The sequence below is a fragment of the Notolabrus celidotus genome, chromosome 7 (genome assembly GCF_009762535.1).
Source record: "Notolabrus celidotus isolate fNotCel1 chromosome 7, fNotCel1.pri, whole genome shotgun sequence".
NCBI lineage: Eukaryota > Metazoa > Chordata > Actinopteri > Labriformes > Labridae > Notolabrus > Notolabrus celidotus.
In genome coordinates this window covers 19,734,835-19,757,390 of record NC_048278.1, presented here as the reverse complement: position 1 = coordinate 19,757,390, position 22,556 = coordinate 19,734,835, and the positions used below count along the sequence as shown (strand labels likewise).

Here is a 22,556-nt window from a genome sequence, read left to right as displayed (position 1 = left end):
GAAGAATGCACTTAAATTTAAAAAAAATAGCAACAACAAAATCACAAAAACAGGTGAAGATGCACAGGTAAATTATATACCACCATATTAAGGCGCATTTCTACGGAAGAGGATTAAGGCCACTGAAAAAATAAAAAATAAGGTCAAATTAAAAAAAAAATTATAATTCTGAGAAAAAAGTCAGAATTCTGAGATTAAAGTCAGAATTCTGAGAATAAAGTCAGAGTTCTGAGAAAAAAGTCAGAATTATGAGAATAGAGTCAGAATTCTGAGATTAAAGTCAGAATTCTGAGAATAAAGTCAGAATTCTGACTTCTGAGAAAAAAGTCAGAATTCTGACTTTATTCTCATAATTCTGACTTTAATATCAGAATTCTGACTTTTTTCTCAGAAGTCAGAATTCTGACTTTATTCTCATAATTCTGACTTTAATCTCAGAATTCTGACTCTATTCTCATAATTCTGACTTTTTTCTCAGAACTCTGACTTTTTTCTCAGAATAATAATAATTAAAAAAAATTGACCTTAACTTTTTTTTTTTCAGTGGCCCTAATCCTCTTCCGTACATTTCGGTCTACGTTCATAAAACATAATCATAAAAATATACATTAGCTTGTTATGGTCTGTCTCCGAAAGGGTCTGGTCTTAAGACTAGACGTTGTCGAAATGATCATAAAGTGGTGATCTATCCAGGGCATCGAATGGACGGTTAGCGTAATCATGTACTTTGACCCTCGGCACTTCCCCTATGGTGTCAAAACAAGGAAGCGCTGGAAGTGTCGTCTGCTATGGCCAAAAAGAAGCCAAAGAGGGGCTCAGAGTCAGCAGACGCATCTTCTGTTGTTTGGTCCAAGGGAAATCAAAAAGATATGAAACCACCAGAGAAATATGACATCTTGTCCCTTGGCGTTATTGCTTTGGTTGTGGCTCTGTGCGTGGTACCACTGACAGCTGAAAAATCTACTTGTAAGTATCCATTTTGATCAGTGAAAACTATGACAGGGAAGTGCTTCGTAGCTAGGCTAGCTATAGCTTATGACACAACGACCAGCAAAGTTTCACACCACCTGTATCCCTTGTGCATTTTAACCACATTGTAGCGATGAAAGTGGTTATTACCAGCTGACTTCAGCCACACGCGTTAGATATGTGACACTGCAGTCGTTAAGTGTTAGCTAGAGGCTAACAGCACCAGCTCAGATACAGAGCCGACAGTCAAAGGGAGAGCTCCAGTCATTTGAACCTCCCTCCAGTCCTGGGGGTAGTGTACGGATTAATCCAGCATGTGACCACGGGTCTCTCCACAGCCATAACTTCAGCCCTCTCACATGCTTTCCTGTTCAATGCAGCACGTTAGCTTTGTGTCTGTAGCTCTCAAATAGATTGGGCAGTAAAGTTGTTTCAACAAGGGACTCATATACGTTTCCACGCACATGATATGGAGTAGTGATCCGATCCATATCGACAGTAAACTAAAGGTTTGAAGTTAGTTACAAGAAGCTGGTTGGGTGCTCAGCTGTAGCCGCTGAAATACATTCAAACGTGAAGCCTTTTGGGCAAAACTGTCATAACTCTATTTATTTACATGTGCACAAATGTACTGCTAAGTGTGCTTGATTTCAAGAATAATGTTTATAGTTGTTGAGCGATTTGTTGCTTTGCAGTTGGGTGGTCACCTGCACTGTAAGGTGTAGCATCCCATCTGTATGTTCTTCTGGAAAATGGCTTTTCTGATTGAATGTTGAATGTATTGTTGTGTCTTCCTTCAGCTGGCTTCCCTCATCAGAAGCAAAAAGTCCTGAAGATGGATGAGGCACTTCTGACAGTCAACAATGAGCTAGACACTGAGGTGGTGGTTTCCTGGGTGTCAGAGCGCTGCTACAAGGTATACAAATATTAATATATATGCCTACATTTCTATAGTAATATGGCGGTATGACTTGTAGTATGATGAGGATGATGTTCTGATCTAGACCCTTGCTTCTTTCTCTGCTAGTGTTTGTACCAGAAGCTTGGGGTAGTAGCTGCAGGGACCGGTCCAGGTCAGCCCAGTTCGGCAAACTTCATTGTCAGCACACAGCATCAAATTACACTACAGCTCAACAGCCCATCTGTCAGAACTGAGCTCTGCAAGTAAGTGACAGAATTTTAGTTTTAATTTTTATAAACACTATAACTGCAAACATATAAAACTGAATCAGTAACAGTGATAAGAGCACTACCATAAAACCTTGTCCTATATTAAGTTTTACAGGTTTCCAGTAAAAATATAAGTTAATATGTACACAACTGTTTATAACATGGTTTAACATATTGTCTTACATGTTGGGATGCACTAATAGACATGTTAACACAGCTTGGATAAATTAATGTAACACTTGAAAGTCTCCAAGGACCCTTTATAGTTGTACTCCACAGCTGAATTACTGCAACACACCTTTAAAAAAAAAGCATTAATTAACTAACTAGTCTACAGATTTAAGGGGTAATCTAGCTTTTTTGTAATCAAAACATTGTGGAATGATAATCTACATATTGAAAATTAAAGAGCCATCCAATGAGCAATAGTTATCATTTTGATTTTGTACGGATCATTTGATCTGCAGGGTTCCATTCCACTTTGGGGAGCATGGAAACTACTCACTGTGGGTAAAAAATCTGAACGACTCATCAGTGGTAAACTGCTCAGTAGTGACTGATGCAGAAGCCATCAACAGCTACATACGTGAGTCTCAGTCCCATTACTGAATTCATAAGCTTGTATGTCATGGTGTTGATGAATATTACACACTGTGCTCTAATGAAATGATACTCTTATACATTCACACAGCAATCTTGATAGCCTTCGTTATCTTTGCTGGACTCTTCTTGTTGTCTGCTATTGGAAGAACAATATACGGGTAAAGTACTTCACTCTTTTGTTCACATACATATTATGTGTACATATACAACTAAAACCAAAATCTGGATTCATGCAATGGATGATAGCATACCTTTCTTGGCTTTAAATCGTTTTGCTTTTGTTGTACTTTTGGAGCATTCAATTAAGAGTGTGTGTATATAATAACTCCTGAACTGGTTGACTGCTTCTTTTACAGCCTTGAAGTAGTGAGGGGGATCCTCTTCCGAATTGGTGGCTCCATGGAAACAGAGAGGCTTATAAACTCTGTGAGTGTTTGCAAAAAAATGCTTTCTTCCAACTACAAACTTTAAGATATTATTTAGCCAAGGTGGTTCTTGTTAGTTTTTGTATTTTAACCTTCAGATAATTAATTAGGTGATACATATTTTAGAGGAAAATGTATAATCGTACTGTTGTGAATCTTGTACAATCATAAAACAATACTGTATATAAAATAGAGAGACAAACTATGCCTAAGGATGCATGTATTTATTTAGAGGTACTTTTTAAAAAATCACATCAACCAAATCTGTGAGGGGATCTCATCCACCTTAATTGTAAGTCTTAGGTTTGCAGAAATTCATATTTGTCCAACTGAATAGTTTATCTATAATTTAATTCATTCAGGAACTGGGCTCTCCTGGCAGGATAGTACCACCAGTCACTGACAACATCCTTCCTCCACCACCCAGTCCTAGCAAGAGGCTGCGATCTCTGGACACATTCAGAGGGTAAGCATCTCACCCTTACTCGCAACCCTGTAACATAGCTTGATCAGAGAAAGCTATTAATTAGTTACAACTTGGTTATCAGATTGCATTTGTCACAGCTGGTATGGTCTGTATCCTCCTCTTGCAATGAGCTGCATTTGAGTTATTATAAATACTAAACAGTCAAACGAAGAAAGAGTGATATTGACCTATACTTTCCCTGATTACTGGTCACTGAATTGAAACTTGTATTAGCCATTTCAAGTGACTGAAGTGGAACTGAGCAGTGCCTTTTATTCATTGAAAAAAAGAGGAAAAATTGAAGAAAAAAAAAGTATTCTTTGTGTGATCTGTCTTCATACAGTGTCATGTGATTGCCTCGACAGTGTGACATTTTGGCAGCACACACTGGAATTGCTGCTGATTAATGAGTGACATACTAATAACATTAACACAGATCTGATCCCTTGAATAGTTGTGTCTGTTTAACAGACATAAAGTGGATCATTTAGCTGTATTTCTGTTATTTTCTAACTCTTGAGCATGATTTGAAACAAGTATGTACAGGTAACTTTGCTTTCCTGATTTATAATCTCTTGCCTGAAGCAAGTGTTCAGTGTCCTCCTGTAACAATTCTTTTTTTCTTAATTTCCTGTCAGTATCTCCTTAGTCATTATGGTTTTTGAACTATGGAGGGGGAAGATACTGGTTTTTCAGACACGAAAGCTGGAATGGTGAGCACAGCCTGCTTCTGCTTTTGACTTTTTAATCATTGTAAACATAAGTCATCATTTGTTTTTGTTTTTTTGTCACCTAGTAATAGTACTTGTAGTTGATTTTAAACATGTTTCCCACTTTTGTCCTTGCAGGGCTAACTGTTGCAGATCTCGTCTTCCCTTGGTAAGTTCAGTTTAAAATGTATTCTTCTGCATTTTAGTAAATATACAGCTATATTGTTTTTGTTTTAATAAATAGTATCGCCATATGCACTGAATTAAGCAACCATGAACTAGTTAATCTTTTTTCCATTTATATTGAAAATCTGTGCTTGTATAATTCTCCAATTAACTTCAAGACTTATTACCTCGTTTGATTATACATACAAGTGCTTGCACTTATTATTGTAATTTTTAAACGTATAGTTTTAGTGTTTAGATTTTTTGTTATTGGATTCTGTCAGCAAATAAACCTGTTTTGATAGGATAATAGGGGTTTGAATTGTCTTTACGGTGTTGTAACTCACTATAAAACGTCCCTCATCTCTAAAAAGAAAACATGTAACAGCTTCAACATCAAAAAACCCTGGCTAGTTATCTTATTCGATTAACAAAGCATTTAATGAAGAAGTTTCAAAGCTATACTGAGTGCTCATATTTTGTCTTATTAACTGAGCAATGAGAAAAATCCTTGTCTTTACTTTCCCCCCTCCTCCAGGTTTGTATTCATAATGGGGACATCCGTTGCCCTGTCCATCAACTCCCAGCTCCGCTCAGGCTCCACCCGCTGCTCATTGCTCAGGAAAGTTTGGTGGAGGAGCCTTCAGCTCTTCATCATTGGTGTCATCATCATCAACCCAAACTGCCAAGGAGCATGTGAGCACAATGCTATGATTGATGATGAACAACCTGTGTCTTTTGTACTAAGCCACTGAGTTGTGTTGTCATTTTCTCCTGCTTGTTTCTACCTGCATGCTCACCAAAAACTCATCCTCATCTGCTTCACAGTATCTTGGGAAAACCTGCGGATTCCAGGTGTGTTACAGCGTCTGGCCTGGTCATATCTAGTTGTAGCCTGCCTGGATTTGTTGGTGGCAAGAGGTCATCTGGACATCCTTACAAGGGTAAGCCAACAGCACTATTAAACCCTCATTCTTGAACTGTCAGGGTTCCCACGCGTCCTGGAAAACCTGGAAAACCTGGAAAACAGTTGACAAGTTTTCCAGTACTGGAAAACACCTGGAAAATGGGAGAAAAATTAAAATGTCCTGGAAAATCACATATAGTCCTGGAAAATTATTCCAACATGGCTGCGTGCGACCTGACCCGATTAACAAAACACATCCCCATTCATTGAAAGTTGAGTGCATGCTGTGCTGGAAAAGACAGCGACACTGCACAACTTTTTTCACATCTTTTCTCCACTTCATAATCATGCATTCACAGAAAACGGGGGTATATTGTTTATGTTTTATGGTACATTTGGCTCAATTACCGTACTCTAGCTCAGTAGTTCTCAAAGTGGGGTCCTGGGGGTCTGCGAACCATAGCCTGGGGGGTCCGTGAAATATTTGAATACATTTCTAGTAAATCATAAAATTGTGCTGTGTCATTACAAAACAGCATATACACCATTGTAATGATACCATTTGGTGGCTCGAAGGGATATGTGAGTCTTGTTACTGTTAATTTTCGTGAAGCGTTTAAGAATCAAGTACTTGGAAAGTATAAATGCTGTCATGTTGAGTCCACAAGGAATGAAATGACCCTCTGTTTTAAAGTATACAAGTGGTATTTACTTGTTTCAAATTGAAGTGTTATGTGTTTATCACTATGGTACAGGTCTGAAGTATTTACATTGATACGTTTTACAATACAAATAGTTCCAAGGGCAACTAAGAGTGCAAATGGTAGTAAGCATGTGCTTTAGTGATGGGAAGCTGGGCTCTTTTCAGAGAGCCGGCTCTTTTCAGAGAGCGGCTCTTTTGACTCGGCCCCCAAGAAGAGCCGGCTCTTTCGACTCCCGATCGACTCTTAATTTAGGATCTTTAGTAGCCGTTGTATTTACCTTAACTTTGCAAAAAAATAATGGTTTGTGTTGAAAACCCTTTTACGTACGGTGTTTTATGAGAAGCCTTATAATTGCCCAATTGTTGTGCATTTATTCTGTTACAAAACCATTCTCACCCTGATCCTAGGGTTATAATTAGGGTTAGGGTTTTAATAGGGTTAGGGTTGTGATTAGGGTTAGGTTTGGGGTTAGGGTTAGGTTGTGATTAGGGTTAGGGTTGGGGTTAGGGTTAGGGTTGTGATTAGGGATAGGGTTAGGGTAGGGTTGTAATTAAGGTTAGGGTTGTGATTAGGGTTAGGGTTGTGATAGGGATAGGGTTAGGGTAAGGGTTGTGATTAGGGTTAGGGTTGTGATTAGGGTTAAGGTTGTGATTAGGGTTAGGGTTGTGATTAGGGTTAGGGTTTTGATTAGGGTTAGGATTGTGATTAAGGTTAGGGTTGTGATTAGGGATAGGGTTAGGGTTAGGGTTAGGGTTATGATTATGATTAGGGTTGGGGTTAGGGTTAGGGTTGTGATTAGGGTTAGGGTTAGGGTTGTGATGAGGGTTAGGGTTAGGGTTGTAATTAGGGTTAGGGTCAGGGTTGTGATTAGGGTGAGGGTTGTGATCAGGGTTAGGGTTGTGATTAGGGTTGGGGTTAGGGTTGTGATTAGGGTTAGGGTTGTGATTAGGGATAGGGTTAGGGTTATGATTAGGGTTAGGGTTATGATTGTGATTAGGGTTAGGGTTAGGGTTGTGATTAGGGTTAGGGTTAGGGTTGTGATTAGGGTTAGGGTTGTGATTAGGGTTAGGGTTGGGGTTAGGGTGTGGATTAGGTTAGGGTTGTGATTAGGGTAGGGTTGTGATTAGGGTAGGGTTGGGTTGTGATTAGGGTTAGGGTTAGGGTTGTGATCAGGTTAGGGTTGTGATTAGGGTTAGGGTTGGGGTTAGGGTTGTGATTAGGGTTAGGGTTGTGATTAGGGTTAGGGTTGTGATTAGGGTTAGGGTTAGGGTTGTGATTCGGGTTAGGGTCAGGGTTGTGATTAGGGTGAGGGTTGTGATCAGGGTTAGGGTTGTGATTAGGGTTAGGGTTGTGATTAGGGTTAGGGTTGTGATTAGGTTAGGGTTGTGATTAGGGTTAGGGTTAGGGTTGTGATTAGGTTAGGGTTAGGGTTGTGATTAGGTTAGGGTTGGGGTTAGGGTTAGGGTTGTGATTAGGGTTAGGGTTGGGGTTAGGGTTAGGGTTGTGATTAGGGTTAGGGTTGTGACTAGGGTTAGGGTTGTGTTTAGGGTTAGGGTTTGATTAGGGTTAGGGTTGTGATTAGGGATAGGGTTAGGGTTTTAATAAGGGTTGTGGTTAGGGTTAGGGTTTGTGATTAGGGTTAGGGTTGTGTTTAGGGTTAGGGTTGTGATTAGGGTTAGGGTTGTGACTAGGGTTAGGGTTGTGTTTAGGGTTAGGGTTGTGATTAGGGTTAGGGTTGTGATTAGGGATAGGGTTAGGGTTGTAATAAGGGTTGTGGTTAGGGTTAGGGTTGTGATTAGGGTTAGGGTTGTGATTAGGGTTAGGGTTGTGTTTAGGGTTAGGGTTGTGATTAGGGTTAGGGTTGTGATTAGGGATAGGGTTAGGGTTGTAATAAGGGTTGTGGTTAGGGTTGTGATTAGGGTTAGGGTTAGGGTTGTGATTAGGGTTAGGGTTAGGGTTAGGGTTGTGTTTAGGGTTAGGGTTGTGATTAGGGTTAGGGTTGTGTTTAGGGTTAGGGTTGTGATTAGGGATAGGGTTAGGGTTGTGATAAGGCTTGTGATTAGGGTTAGGGTTGTGATTAGGGTTGTGATTAGGGTTAGGGTAAGGGTTGTGATTAGGGTTAGGGTTAAGGTTGTGATTAGGGTTAGGGTTAGGATTAAGATTATGATTAGGGGTAGGATTATGATTTGGGTTAGGGTTAGGATTATGATTAGGGTTAGGGTTAGGGTTAGGTTTAGGGTTAGGATTAAGGTTACGGTTAGGTTTAGAACCAGACCTAAACTTAATCATACAGAACCAGAACCAAACTCATGCAAACAGAACCAGAATCAAACTCAACCAGAACCGAACCAGAACCAAACCAGACCCGAACCAGAACAGAACCAGAACCGAACCAGAACCCTACCAGAACTGAACCAGAACCGAACCGACCAGAACCGAACCAGACCCGAACCAGAACCGTACCAGAACTGAACCAGAACCAAACCGGAATCGAACCGAACCAGAACTGAACCAGAACCGAACCGAACCAGAACCGAACCAGACCCGAACCAGAACCGTACCAGAACTGAACCAGAACCCAACCGGAATCGAACCGAACCAGAACCGAACCAGACTTGAACCGAACCAGACCCGAACCAGAACCGAAACGAACCATACCAGAACTGAACCAGAACCGAACCGGAACCAAACCAGAAACATACCAGAACCGAACCAGAACCGAACCAGACTTGAACTAGATTCAAACCAGAACAGAACCCAACCAGAACCATTACCAGAACAGAACCAGAACAGAACCAGAACAGAACCAGAACAGAACCGAACAGAACCGAACCGAACTCAAGCAAACTGACCAAAACCAGAACCAAACTCAAGCAAACAGAACCAGAGCCAACTAAAGCAAACATAACCAGAACCAAACACGAGCAACAGAACCAGAACCAGAACCAACTCAAGCAAGCATTATTAATGGTCATGCTGACCAATGAGCTGCTGTGAGCAGAGCTAGGGCTGAGCACTGTGAGAGCTAAGCAGCGAAAGGAAAAAACTGGAGCCGGCTCTCTCTTGATGCGAGCCGGCTCTTCTGATTCACTATTAAGCATCATCTCTCAGAGCCGCAGCTTTGATCATGACACATCACTAATGTGCTTAATCTGTGTTAAAATTATGAGGGGGCCATGGACAATTTTCTCACCTGTAAGAGGTCCCTGGCTCCAAAAACTTTGAGAAACCCTGCTCTAGCTAGTAGGAGTGCAAACTCCCGATAGTGAAAACAAACGGAACAAAAAGAGCGACACAGCTGCACAGAAACTCCACGTTGTAGACACTGCTGATCATAATAGACATCGCCATGCAGGAAGACAGTTTACATTTTTTTAAAATCTCTGAGAGACCTTCAAATACAGAGTGCATCTTTACACCGGTGCAATTTTTTCAGAGTTATTGGTAACTCAAATAAAAAAAACGTGACATTTGCTTTGTTTAATATCGACCACTTAGCAGGATGAATATCATGATTAAGCAGTATATTTTGAGTTTGAGTCGAGTTGAGAACATTTGTGGCCATTTTTGTCATTCAGTTCTATTTAGGTCATTAATGCACTGATCCTCTGATCATTACTATTATTTAATTATTTCAGTAAGGCAGCTTCCTGATTCCTTTGCAGGCTCTTTTGTTTTTTTCTTAGCTCATTTTATATTTTTTGAGAGAAGAGAAAGCTGAGATGTTGCCCATCATTGTTACTTGGTTGCACTAATAAAGTGAAGAGCTGTACATCTGTGGTTGCATTATTCTATTATCAATTTGCCATATTTTTTTAAGTATGTAAGAGATGATTTCATTGATAGCATAGGTCATACCAGCTTGATCATCAATGAAACTGTCCTGGAAATGTCCTGGAAAATGATCTCTGGAAAAGAGTGGGAACCCTGAACTGTCCAACTGGTACAAGATGTATCTACCCAAAATACATAAAACATTTTTTTTAAATCACAAAAATCTCTTCTTACTTCTATTTACATATTACCTCAATGTTTTTTTAATTCAGTTGGTGATTGAAAGTGCTTGTCTGAGTTTTTACTTTGTGTTTTCCAGGATGCGTGTTGGTCCTCCTGGACTTGATATCCTGCTGTACTGGCCAGCCTGGCTGTGTGGTGCTGCTCTTAGAAAACAGTCTGGCTTTGCCTCACTTTCCTCCTTCCAGTACCTGATTGCCCAACGTGAGTCAGACAGGGCATGTTGTGTGTATTTTAGTAACCATGTTATACAGGAAGTGCTTAGCAAGCAATAAGGTTTTATCCACTTCTTAAAAAAATATCAGTGTGTGCGTTTTTGGTCTTGTGTTTGTGTGCAATGGCAGATCAGTCCTGTTACCATGCAGTGCTTCACTCGACCCTATCTCCAGTCCTTGATACATAGTCATTTTTTGTCATTGAAACATGATTACATACCTGAGAGGCATGCACTCTGACTGCTGCATTTTAAACTATGTAAGGTGTTTAACTTTTGCAGAGTATAAAACTGAAAGCTACTGTGAGGAGTTTTAGCTGCTAATATAACAAAGTGAAATTGATACTGGTGCTTCTTCATGCCTGAAAAAGGGAATAACTGAATCAGTGACTATCAAGACTGATAATATCTATACAGTAATTTGATGAGCATTGTTTATATTCACTTTTTCCAAAGCAGAGATTCCTAGTGAGTGATATTTTTCATTATTAAAAGACAGCAGGATCAGTCTTATCAACAAGTGGCCACAAACCAAACGTTGCACACAGGAGCTTTAAGTTTAGCCTTATAGTCCAAAATAATTGTTTGATTATTTCAACATAACCAGATGCTTCATTTAAAAATAAGTATTTTATTTCCTGTTCTTGCTGCACTTGTATATGTTGTCATGACAAATGTATGATTGAAAATGGAGCAAAATCAGAATTTCCATCAGAAATCAATTTAATTCCTCAACAGTCCATCCTCACTTTGTTCTTGTATTTTCACTCTTACCCTCACTTGTGATACCTTTTATCCAAAACTAGTAACACTGATCGCTCCTATGTTCTGTGAACAGAGGCTACCTGGGTCCAGGTGGGGATTGGGGACGAGAGTCTGTATGCTAACTGCCACCGGTGGGAGCAGCTGGTTACATTGACCGGTGGCTTTTTGGACTAAACCACATCTACCAGACTCCTTCATCGCGGGTTAGTGACCTGCAAACTAACCCCAGACATACAAACAACAGAAATCACATTCAGTATTTTAATAACATGGGTGGTCAAGCTTCAACCCACGTATCAAGTTTCTCTCTGTGAACCTCTACCATACTATCATTGCAAGTGATGCAGGAGTAACCTGTGTCAGAGCTCAAGTATGTTGACAAAAATCCTCCCCTGTGTTCTTTTCATTAAGGTGATTTACGGAACTCAATGCCATTTGATCCAGAAGGGTTTCTGGCAGCATCAACTCCGTCCTCATGGCTTTTCTTGGATTACAGGTCTGTAGTGTGTATTTTTCTGGTTTCTGTCTTCCTGCTTTCATTTATTTTTCTGATGTTAATCTTAATGATGATACTGCTCAGCTGTTTTTTTCTCTTATGCTTGTGTTTTTAATACTCTCCAGGCGGGAAAATAATCTTACACTACAGAGATGTCCACACAAGTATAATGTCAAGGTTTCTCATATGGGGTCTCTATTAGTAAGTATATTTACCTCACATGATTGTTGTTGCTTCTGTGTCATTGTTGCTGAATTGGCTCTCATTCTCACTGTTTGTGTTTTACTAATAGCACTTAAGCCTCCGGATGATTTAATAATACAGTCTTTTGTACTCACAGGGAGTCATATCAGCAGCTCTGACTAAGGTTCAACAGACAGGGCTCATTCCTGTCAACAAAAACCTATGGTAAAGTTCATTTTTATGCAGTTAACAGGGTTTCATTCTCAGTCTTCTTTTATTGTTGTGTGCTGTCCAATATGATAGCTTTGTGTGAATGGTTCTTTTGATTTATGTTATTGCAAGTACATTTGAGCTGTTGTATGATGTCTTGGTAAGCCAACATCAGTCCACAAATGTTAATGTCCGCTCTTCTGACACTGTGTTTGTAATGTGGCAAAACACTCTTTTTTACAATCCCAAATTCAAGTGATGTCATATAATCATAAAATACTTCGTCATGGCTTTCCACATTTCCTTTGTGAATCTAGTTCATTTACTTTTAATTCAAATCACTTATGACCATGGCTGCATGGTTTGCAGCACCAACAGTACATTGAATGCAAACAAAAAAAAAGACTGCCCGCACTTTGCAGGGCTCAAATATCCGAGCAATTAAATTCACTAAGTAGTGTTGTTTCAAGCAGATTTGCTCTTCATCAGACTAGAGAAAAATTGTCGAACTCAGTCACATCAGCAATCACATATCAATAAGTCACAAAAAATGTGTACCTACATATGAACAAAAGACATGATGTAACAAAAAACACTTACATTTCATTCTTGATAATAAAATATAGTCCACAAATGTAATCCATTTGGATCACATTTGTGGACTATATAAGAGTGCAGAAAATATGTTTCAAATAACCTGAGGAAAGATGAAAAGATTATTTACTGCAGTTTTCAACACTTTTGTGTGTATTTATTTCCCTTCTAGGTCACTGTCCTATGTTACAACCCTGGCCTGTTTTGCATTTGTGCTGCTAGTAATTGTCTACTACACCGTGGATGTGAAGAAGTGGTGGTCTGGGGCTCCATTCTACTACCCTGGTAAGCATTGTACTGTATTATGACAATCGTGAATATAAGCCTTGTCTACATTGGACTCAATTATGCATCATGAAATGAACAAACAAGCCTGCTACTGACTTTTTTTTTTGTACTTTTATAAATTTAGACTTGCATTTCCTCAAATTAGTAGAGTATTTTCATCAGGCAGGGTCTGTACGGAGGGCTATGAAGCAGCTTGATCTGGCAATTCCCTTCAAATTTTGGATAATTATTGTTTTTAATGCTTGATTCAGGTATGAACTCCATCCTTGGTACGTGGGCCATGAGGTGTTTCCAAGGATACTTCCCCTTCCGTTGGCGCATGGTGACAACCAATCCCACGCTGAGCATCTAACCCAGAACTAGTGGCTACCTCCTGCTGGGTCCTCATCTCATACGTGCCTACAGAAAGAGGATTTTCTGGAAGATTTAAACTGATGGGACACAAACAACAACCCAGCGGGCCATTGTTTCATCAAAAATGCTGTAGTTTAACCTGTGAGAATACTTGGAACACAGGAAACAGAAGACTGATTTGTTTTCTTAGAAAGTTGGTGGTTTTTATGAAGAAACATTGTTTCTCAAGCACTACTTTATTGGGTTACAATGTGTTAAGACTTTCTAAAGACTTTCAGATAAATAGAGTACCTCTTCCAAATACCCTTATTGACTCAGGAATAACCTTTTCAAGAATAGGTAATCAACTCTAAGAGAACCATGAATACTGACAATAAGGGCTGACATGTGTTTATTCTCATGCTTTTATTCCTCATTTTGTATCACAGACTTCAGTGGCAGGGTGCTGTGATTCAACAATTCCGTATTTACTTCCCCTTGGCAGTATCAGTGCTGCCATCTATAGTACTGTGGCATTAGTCTGAAAGCTGAAGTAGAGAGATTGGTGAGATTGACTCATCAAGAATAGGAGGAGAATGTAAACGATTTGCACACTGTTGAAAGTCCATCATGGTTGCAGATGGAAGTGATATTTTAACAGGAAACAATACCCTGAGGTTATAAGACATAAAAGTTAAACTTCTGCATAATTGCTGTTCCTGGGTAGACATGATCCTTTTCATCAGCAAGAGTCCTGTGGTTTGGTGGACATCATGCTGTCTGTTACTTCTGTAACAAGCTGAGGGAAGTGACTGTGGGCATATCAGCTGACTTTTGAAGTCCCTCTGGGGATATCTTATGCTGAATTTTAATTAAATCTCAAACACGTGTATACTCTTTGATAAACTTTTTGAAAAGACAAGACACAGAACTAACCTTTGTATGTTGTTACACTTGCTTCCTTGCGTTAGCATTGGCAGAAAGTATTTGCCAAACATATGGGAGTTCCTTTTTTTCAAACATAATGTTAAATATGTCATGAAATTAAAAAAAGAGCACTCTACTGTTATCACACACATGTTCATAAGTTTCATTGATTTGAAACGTTATATTTGACAATATCAGATCTAACCATATATTTCTGTTGACAATACTTCAAAAAATGTTTACACATAAAAAATGTATTTCCCTGCAAATTGCAGTTGGTGTAAAAATAACTTTCATTAACATATTTTATCAAACCACATGTTCATTCCACTGAATAGTTGGGAGTATTTTTTCATTTGTATTGTCTAAATCAATGAACTCATTGTCCAAAACTTTTCTACATTTTTTTTTATTTCAAAAATATGTAATAAAACATATTTCAATTATCATTTATGTTTAATTCTGTCCATTTTAGGCAAGTACAGAAACCATTTTTCTTATGTAATTAACAATTTATATAAATGTATCTTTCCTGTGTTTTAATTCACATAACCATCATGTTCCCTCACGCTGTGTTCCCAGCTTTTCAGTGTAGCGAGGTGCAGTTTGCTTTATTGCTCAATAAGGCGTGGGAATAGAGTTACAGTGTGGGGTGCATGGCAGAAAAAACAGAAAAGTAAGTCGTGAGGGTTAGCCCTCATCTCGCGACAGGTTCTACCCCATCTCTATTCAAGTCAATTGTGAGAGTTTTTCTGATCTCGCGTGACTTTGTAACTTTCCCACGCCTGTTGTTTTGGCGTCTGCCTCTGCCCGCCGCCACTCCTCCCCCTTTTCTCACCCCTTTGCCCTGTCACACCTCCCCCTCTTTCTCTCCCTGCTTTTCCTTCCAGTCTGGTTTTCCTGTTGTGCCGTTGGCTCTGCTGAGGGGGACTGGGGGAGGGATCTCGCGATTGTTGGACTTTTTTTTTTTTTTTTTTTTGAAGAGGGGGGAGAGTTATTTGGAAGATGGCGCCCGTTGTTACGGGGTAAGTGTTGAAATTCAAATAAATGTTACTTTAGATCGTTTTGTTTTCTGGTCAAAAACATGAACATGTGTAGTGTAAGTTGTTATGAAGGCTATTCGTGCTTCCCGATTGTGTCCGAAGTTACCCCACACAATGCTACTTTGTGTGTTAAGTTGTGCAAAACTATTCTTCGTAGTTACGTTAAACTTATCTCTTGTGTTCACCGCTGGTTCTCGAGTTGTGTTGCTGTTATCAGTTTACTGTGTTTGTTTAACTACTTCCTTTGTTTTAAAACATCAGTTTTAGCAAGTTGAATATAGTCACGATTATTTGTCGTTACATTAACGTCAAGTAGTCAACAGGATAGAGGAGTATTACTGGATTAACTAAGAATCACCCAAAGCATACTTCATATCGTTTTTCTCTCATTAAAGAAGCCAGAGAGACTGATCTAAGTGATTAAGACCGTGTCAGTAGACTTTTTAACTCATTCATGTGAACTTTACAATAGTTTGAAAACAGGCTAAAAACAATGGCAGGACAAAGTGGATCTTTAGTCTCATAATAACAGTATGATGGTATACTTGAACCTGTATTGCGGTCCGTGTAATGTCTTAGCCTGTGCACTTTGACTCCGTTTTTTCACCCACTTTCAACCCTGCTAACTGGCTTCATCTGTCCTGTCTTCAGGCATCAAGCATTGAAACCACGTGTAAACACCTTGCACCTTGATGTTTTTGTTTGCAGGAAGTTTGGTGAGCGACCACAGCCTCAGCGTTTGACAAGGTAAAAACATTGCACACATCTCTTCACTCTGCGAACAACACTTAACACTTTTATAGAAGTAAAATAAGCTGGAAAAAAACAACTTGAATAAATTGTACATGCTGGAACAGTTTGTACTGTGATGTCCATATGTTAACAACTGTTTTCCCTTATTTCAGGGAGGCTATGAGGAATTACTTAAAGGGGAAGGATGATCAAACAGTTCTCATACTTCATGCAAAAGTTGCACAAAAGTCATATGGAAATGAGAAAAGGTCTGTGTTGGACTGTCTGAAGATAAATACCTTGAGTTTGTTTGAAACATGTGTAATGATCTTTAATCTAACTGATGTTTTGGAGCCATACATGATATTCTAAATTACCTCTTCTTGAATCAATCAGGTTTTTCTGCCCTCCACCATGCGTGTATCTGATGGGCACTGGCTGGCAAAAAAAGTTAGAGAGTATGCAGAAGGACGGCTGCACAGAGCAAGAGGCACAGCCATGTGCATTCATTGGGATAGGCAACAGTGAACAGGAGATGCAGCAACTCAATCTGGAGGGGAAGGTAAATAGGCATTCATAAGTACATGCACTGTACTGTACACTGAACTGCAGGGGTTCTAATAATGGTATTGGTCATCTTTATTGTTCACATGCTCATTATGTCTGACTCCTACTAGCAGTAAACAAGGTGCTTGTTTTTGTTCTGTTTCTCTACTGATAAACCACGCTAAGAAACCACAGCATGAAGTGCTTTGCTTTGCAGTTTGACCATATCCTCTGTCTGCCACTGAAAGCCCTGTTTCTTACTGCACCCAATGCCACAAAGAATGTATGTTCTCAGATGAGTCTTCAGGGAAGTGAAAGGGGCACAAAAAGAAACACACACACTCATACAAACAACCTAACCTGTCTCTGTCTTCCTGCATTAGCACTTCTGCACAGCCAAGACGCTGTATATCAGTGACTCTGATAAAAGGAAACACTTCATGCTGTCTGTGAAGATGTTGTATGGGAACAGCGCAAACATAGGAGTCGTTCTCAGCAAGAGGATCAAGGTCATCTCCAAGCCCTCCAAGAAGAAAACAGTCCTGAAAAATGCAGATTGTGAGTTGCAGGAAGTGTCATCAACACATGGACACAAGCTTGAGTAAAATTCTGATGTCTCCTTCACTCACTGTCTGTCTCTCTTACCAGTGTGTATAGCATCAGGCACCAAAGTGGCATTGTTTAACGCCTACGCTCCCAGACAGTTAGTACAAGGTATCTTCACGTGGAGGGGGGAAACTTTCTCGCCAGCTCCCAACAGTGGGGGGCCTTTTACATTCACCTGTGTAAGTTACACAGTCATCATATGTGTGTTTCTTCCTTATTTTTGCAGTGACGTTAATTGGTGTATCCTCCAAAAAGTGAATGCACCTATTTTAATGTTGTGTATCCTCCTGAATGTGTTTTTTGAGCATTTGACATGGCCAGTAGCATGGATTTAAAGGTATAGTGATTTGACATTGACCTAATTTCTGTGCTCTGTGTTCATTCTATTTAGTGGGACGATGAGGAGTCTGAAGGAGCGGAGTTTGCTGTTAGAGACGGTTACATCACTATGGCCAGACGGTCAAATTGGTGTGTTCTGTTACTGGCATGGCCCTGCCCAGACTGGTATGCATTTGTCTATGTTGGTCTCTTTGCATGTGCAGATTCAATGTTTGTAACTGTAAATGATTTGACTGTGTTCTGATGGTGAGTGTTTGTCTCAATTCCTCAGGTCATCCGCAAAGTAGACAAGCAAGCTGCATTAATGGATGCAGATGACCCAGTGTCTCAGCTTCACAAGTGCTGCTTCTATCTGAAAGATACAGACAGAATGTATCTGTGTCTCTCACAGGAGAGGATCATACAGTTTCAGGTGTGTAATCGCACACACAGGTAGACCTTAGGGGTCTTCTTGAGTTATTTTGATTTTGCGTTGTGTATCTGGTTCTTGAATAATGTCACTTACATTTTGTTACTCTTTGAAGTTTCAAAAAGGAGAGGAAACTTTCTTTCCTTACTTTTCATATGATTAAAAATGTATTATTATTAACTACCATAGGAACCTGGGACTCTCCCAGTTAAAATAATGTCATAGGTTTATATGTGTCCATCATTTGAATTGTTTTTCTCAGCAGTACATTTTATGGGTCAGAAAAAAAATTCTGTAGCTATGGAGAGCAAATCAAAGGTGTATGAAATTCAAAACTGATATAATCAACGTTAACGTTTGATAAGTACAATTGAAAGCTTGGTTATTGGAGGATTTGGTCAAAATTCTCTTTTGGGCCCTCTAATTTCTTCAGTAATGCATTCATTTACAAAAGCTTTACCCATTAAGTTTTTAGTTCACACTGCTTTTATATAGTAGATGTTCATTTTCTGTAATGTCAATTTAACTGGCAGAGTGTTGTGCTGATCCAAGTCTGTGTGAGTGCTCTTAGTACATGTTAAACAAAACATTTTGTGGAGCAAATTAAGGAAAATATTACCTCTTCAACCAGTTACTGACACAAGAGCCTCTCCCACTCTATTAGGTAAGCTGTTAGTTTCATTAAGCACATAGGAAAAGTATGAAAACAAATAACTTACACGTTGTTGATGTTGTCAGTAGCAGGTGAGTATTTGTGAGGTACAGGGTTGTATCCCCTGTGTATTAGTAGCTTTTGTATAGCTGTTACTTTCCTTACACAGCATATCATTAATCTGTCTTTCTGCTGAGAGCATTACCTGGAATCAGTGCCCATATTAGAGGACTGCCCATTTGCTTTAATGAGCATTCAAAGGCAGTAAGAGAAGTGATCATTGTGTCTGTTATTGATTAACTTTTTTTTTTTTGCAAAAGTTCTTTATATTGATAAATATAACACGAGGAGGTGAAATTCCATCATTGCTGATGTTTTTTTTTTTTATTGTAGGCCACACAGTGCTCCAAAGAGATCAACAAAGAGATCGTTAACGACGGGGCATCTTGGACGATCATCAGCACTGACAAGGCAGAATACACCTTTTTTGAGGGTATGGGCCCTGTCCCCACACCGGTCACACCTGTCCCTGTAGTGGAAAGCTTACAGGTATGAACCCAGTAAATATGCTTTTAAGCAAGACTGACAATGCTGTTTACCATCTACTTCCCATACAAGTTTTTAACCAAGCTTGTAGGGTCCTTCATAGGTTAAGAGGCTTTCTCTATGTCTGTGTCTAGTTAAACGGTGGAGGAGATGTGGCAATGTTGGAGCTGACAGGACAGAACTTTACTCCTAACCTCAGAGTGTGGTTTGGAGATGTGGAGGCTGACACCATGTACAGGTGAGTGTCAATATCACTGCTTCAAATTAGTGTTTTTTAATGACTCATATATTCAAACCCTGTCTTATCTGTCTGCCCTTGTAGATGTGGAGAGAGTGTACTGTGTGTAGTGCGGACATTTCTGCCTTCAGGGAGGGCTGGCGTTGGGTGAGACAGCCGGTTCAGGTCCAGTTACGCTTGTCCGCAATGATGGAATCATCTACTCCACTGCTCTCACCTTCACCTACACCCCTGAACCAGGGCCCCGACCCCACTGCAGTGCTGCTGGGGCGATCCTGCGGTCACATAGCACCTCTTCATCATCACCTGCGTCATCGTCCTCGCCGTCATCCTCTTTGGGTGGGCTGGGGACGGCCAAGGAGCTTATAGCAGTAGTGACTCAGGCATGTCGTCCGGAGGGTCGACCTTGTCAGTGCTGTCGTAGTGACACTTCTGTGTTGTGTGTGTATTTTGTCTTTGGATGAGTGAGAGAACATGTGTGCATAGACTTTCCAAAGAGGCTCACAGACTTGTGAAGAATGCACACAAACTCTGAAACCTTCCCTCAGAAAACATCTGAATGAATCCTCTCTTTAGCTCCCTCTGGGGGCTTGTTAGCGGACAAGTCAAAAGTCCCACTTTCATATCTAAAAAGAACCTGCCTTCACACTGTCATAACAAATGGATTTGATCGACAACCACTTTTTTTTATATCCCTTTGGGGTTACAGCTATTTCACTGTTTATCTAATCTTTTTTTTTACGTAATACTTGATTCATCTGTTGTGTGTAAGGGAAAGATGTGTTATAAGAGTAACATAGTTTTATGGACCAAGGAATATTATGTATTATTTTATTCTTATTATATTTTATAAGCTTTTGCCATGGTACATTTTGACATGTTTTGTATGATTCTATACAGTAGGTTCACTTTTGTTACCAAATTGAAACTGTTATGTTGTTGCCTCAACAGGGTAGATAGGTAGATATCACCTTTGGTATGTTTCTTAATCGTCAGACTGCAGCTTTTTTCTTCTCTTCTGTCAAACTTCTCAGATGTGTTTTGGAAAATAATCACCAAATTTAGATTGCTCAAAAGTCATCAACACAGTTCAAAGTATCCTAAATGCTGTATAACTATTAAAGTATATGATAAGGCAACAGACAATTAAGAATGTTCTGACAGCAGTTTTGGCTTAGCTGCTTTATCTAGGTCACACAATTATATGTGTGGAGTTACATGTTACTCACTATCAGTGTACTTCCGGAGACCAAGGCATGTGTTTTCCTATGAGTATGCCCTTTTTCTACTGGAGTGCCTACACTGAGAAATCTAATCACACTCAATCCCTTTTTACATACTTTTCTACACGGCAACTTTAAATTCTACATCTATGTTGAATCCTACTAAGTCAAGGAACAAAGAAGGACAAAACTGAATAACCCTAATTTGATGAGGACTAAGTTTTCTTTGGGTTGGTGCCTTTGTGTGGAAGGAAAAGCTTTAACATTGTCTTTGCATGTTGGCTATGTTGTAATTTAGAGTCTTGTTGAAGTCATTTTTTTTTTTAACATGGTGTCAGTCTGCCAACCATTTGGACTTATTTTAATACAATTTCTGTGCAACATGGTGAATACTTGTAAAACTTCAGTCCTAGTTTATTCTGCGTCTTGTTCACCAGGTGGACTTTAAAAGAGAACATTTGAATTGACATCACAAACTAGCCAGCAATGACATTTTCAGCCTACTAACCTACTTTTTAATCATATTGCATATGATGTTGAAGATTTTAAAGTAACCATCAGTGTGTGACATTTTAAGGTTTTATGACAATAATGTGAATGATTTGTGCCTGTGCCTTTAGCCTTCTCAAGTGATAGGACTCTGACTTCCAGCCATGTGTATTTTATCATTACAGTGCAGAAACATCTATTGATTATCCTGTCTGGTCCATGTTGAAAGTATTGTGTTAATATCCCATCATGTTTATGCTCTTTCGTGCAGTGTAAACTATTCTGGTGCATCATGTTTTGATTCACTTCAGTCCAGCAGTTTTTTGAGGATTGACCTTTTTATTCCAACTGAAAGTTTTGTTGTCTGCAGCAAAGGTGGAGAGATATAACACTTCTGGTCACTAACTGACAAGATTCATACGCCTTGAATTGTTAATCACTGTACTTTCATACTTCACATCTCTGATTTATCATCTATCTGTTATGTTAGACTTTTCTTTGGGTTTCCATTCTCTGCAGTGCCTTACTTTGATGATTTTAGTCAGTCCAAGCCACTAATCCTACACATTATCAACCGGGCCATGTGTGATGTAAGTTAACTGTGAGCTAGCATGCTAAATCTGCCTCATCATGTCATCATGCTGGCAGCTTTACAAACATTTCATTGCCCTTAAGTGTCTCTCCTCTCATATCCTGCCTTTTGTTTCCTAGCTTGTTTCTACTATTGTGACCCCATCCATCTTTTCAGTCTGCTGTATAGCTCTTAAATGAATCTCTGATGGTTCTTCTTGAGAAAGGTCATGAATAAAAGTAAACTGAAGCTTAATGTGAATTGTAGAAGTATTTGTGGTTGTTTTGTCTTTAAATTAGGCATTGGAGAGAATGTTGTCCCTGTTTTACTATCAGTGAGCAGTAAAGTAGTAAAGCTTAAGCATTCATTCATAGTATGCACATTTGCTGTGTACCCACTCAGATCCTGCTGAGATCTTTTGGATACTTGCCACTTGGGCATGCTCCACAGGGTAGAGGTCAATCTGCCCCCTCTATTTTTAAACGGGAAGCCAAATTGCTGGAATGAAACCTGAGACTGTGTCACTGTGTGTGTGTGTATTTGTTTGCATGTATGCTTATGCAGTCCTTTGGTCTGTTTGTGTCTCTCTCACACTCCAGACGTTGTAATTATAATTTTAGTTTAAGATGGTACGCTGTTTTTTACATTTTCTGTTGAGGCACGTTAAAGAACTTGCAAGCCACTTATAGACATCATTGGAAAACCAGTGAACAGGTGTACAACAATTACTTGGTCCCGCAGCATAGCTCGAAGACCTCTGAACAAGGATACAACTGTCAGACCAGACAGCCTGGCCATGACGTGAAATATGACACACTATTCCTGGCATGAATGGGCCTAATACTTCCCATAGCAAGGTTTAAGGACTTAAATTGATCAAGTGGCTGCAGAGGGCATTGATTTGAGTCAAAGAATTCCAGACCATGTAACCAGAAAGGACAGTTCGAACTATGTGTTAGTTGGTGAGATTGTTCTGTTGTTTCCATGCATATCATACAGGGCGGTCTAACAAGCTTACT

General features: G+C 39.6%; 2 protein-coding genes across 2 annotated transcripts; both read left to right on the top strand.

Moving 5' to 3' along the window:
• The first annotated feature begins 629 nt into the window (after window positions 1–629).
• Window positions 630–14,518, top strand: hgsnat (heparan-alpha-glucosaminide N-acetyltransferase). The gene is given in 26 exon segments (XM_034688151.1): window positions 630–966; window positions 1,770–1,885; window positions 1,997–2,133; window positions 2,607–2,725; window positions 2,831–2,900; window positions 3,099–3,168; window positions 3,530–3,633; window positions 4,272–4,295; window positions 4,297–4,346; window positions 4,482–4,512; window positions 5,047–5,204; window positions 5,337–5,452; window positions 10,213–10,227; window positions 10,229–10,282; window positions 10,285–10,337; window positions 11,186–11,315; window positions 11,524–11,536; window positions 11,539–11,562; window positions 11,565–11,615; window positions 11,734–11,834; window positions 11,949–12,016; window positions 12,768–12,880; window positions 13,135–13,203; window positions 13,206–13,241; window positions 13,244–13,279; window positions 13,282–14,518. Coding segments are annotated over 26 exon segments (1,968 nt in total). The 5' UTR covers window positions 630–788; the 3' UTR covers window positions 13,314–14,518.
• Window positions 14,519–15,112: 594 nt separating this feature from the next.
• LOC117816059 (recombining binding protein suppressor of hairless-like) lies at window positions 15,113–21,798 on the top strand. Its single transcript, XM_034688148.1, is given in 16 exon segments — window positions 15,113–15,168; window positions 15,895–15,933; window positions 16,092–16,187; window positions 16,315–16,480; window positions 16,848–17,022; window positions 17,113–17,148; window positions 17,151–17,275; window positions 17,462–17,510; window positions 17,513–17,574; window positions 17,681–17,821; window positions 18,864–19,019; window positions 19,151–19,254; window positions 19,339–19,364; window positions 19,367–19,417; window positions 19,420–19,593; window positions 19,596–21,798. Coding segments are annotated over 16 exon segments (1,503 nt in total). The 5' UTR covers window positions 15,113–15,148; the 3' UTR covers window positions 19,679–21,798.
• The last annotated feature ends 758 nt before the right edge of the window (window positions 21,799–22,556 follow it).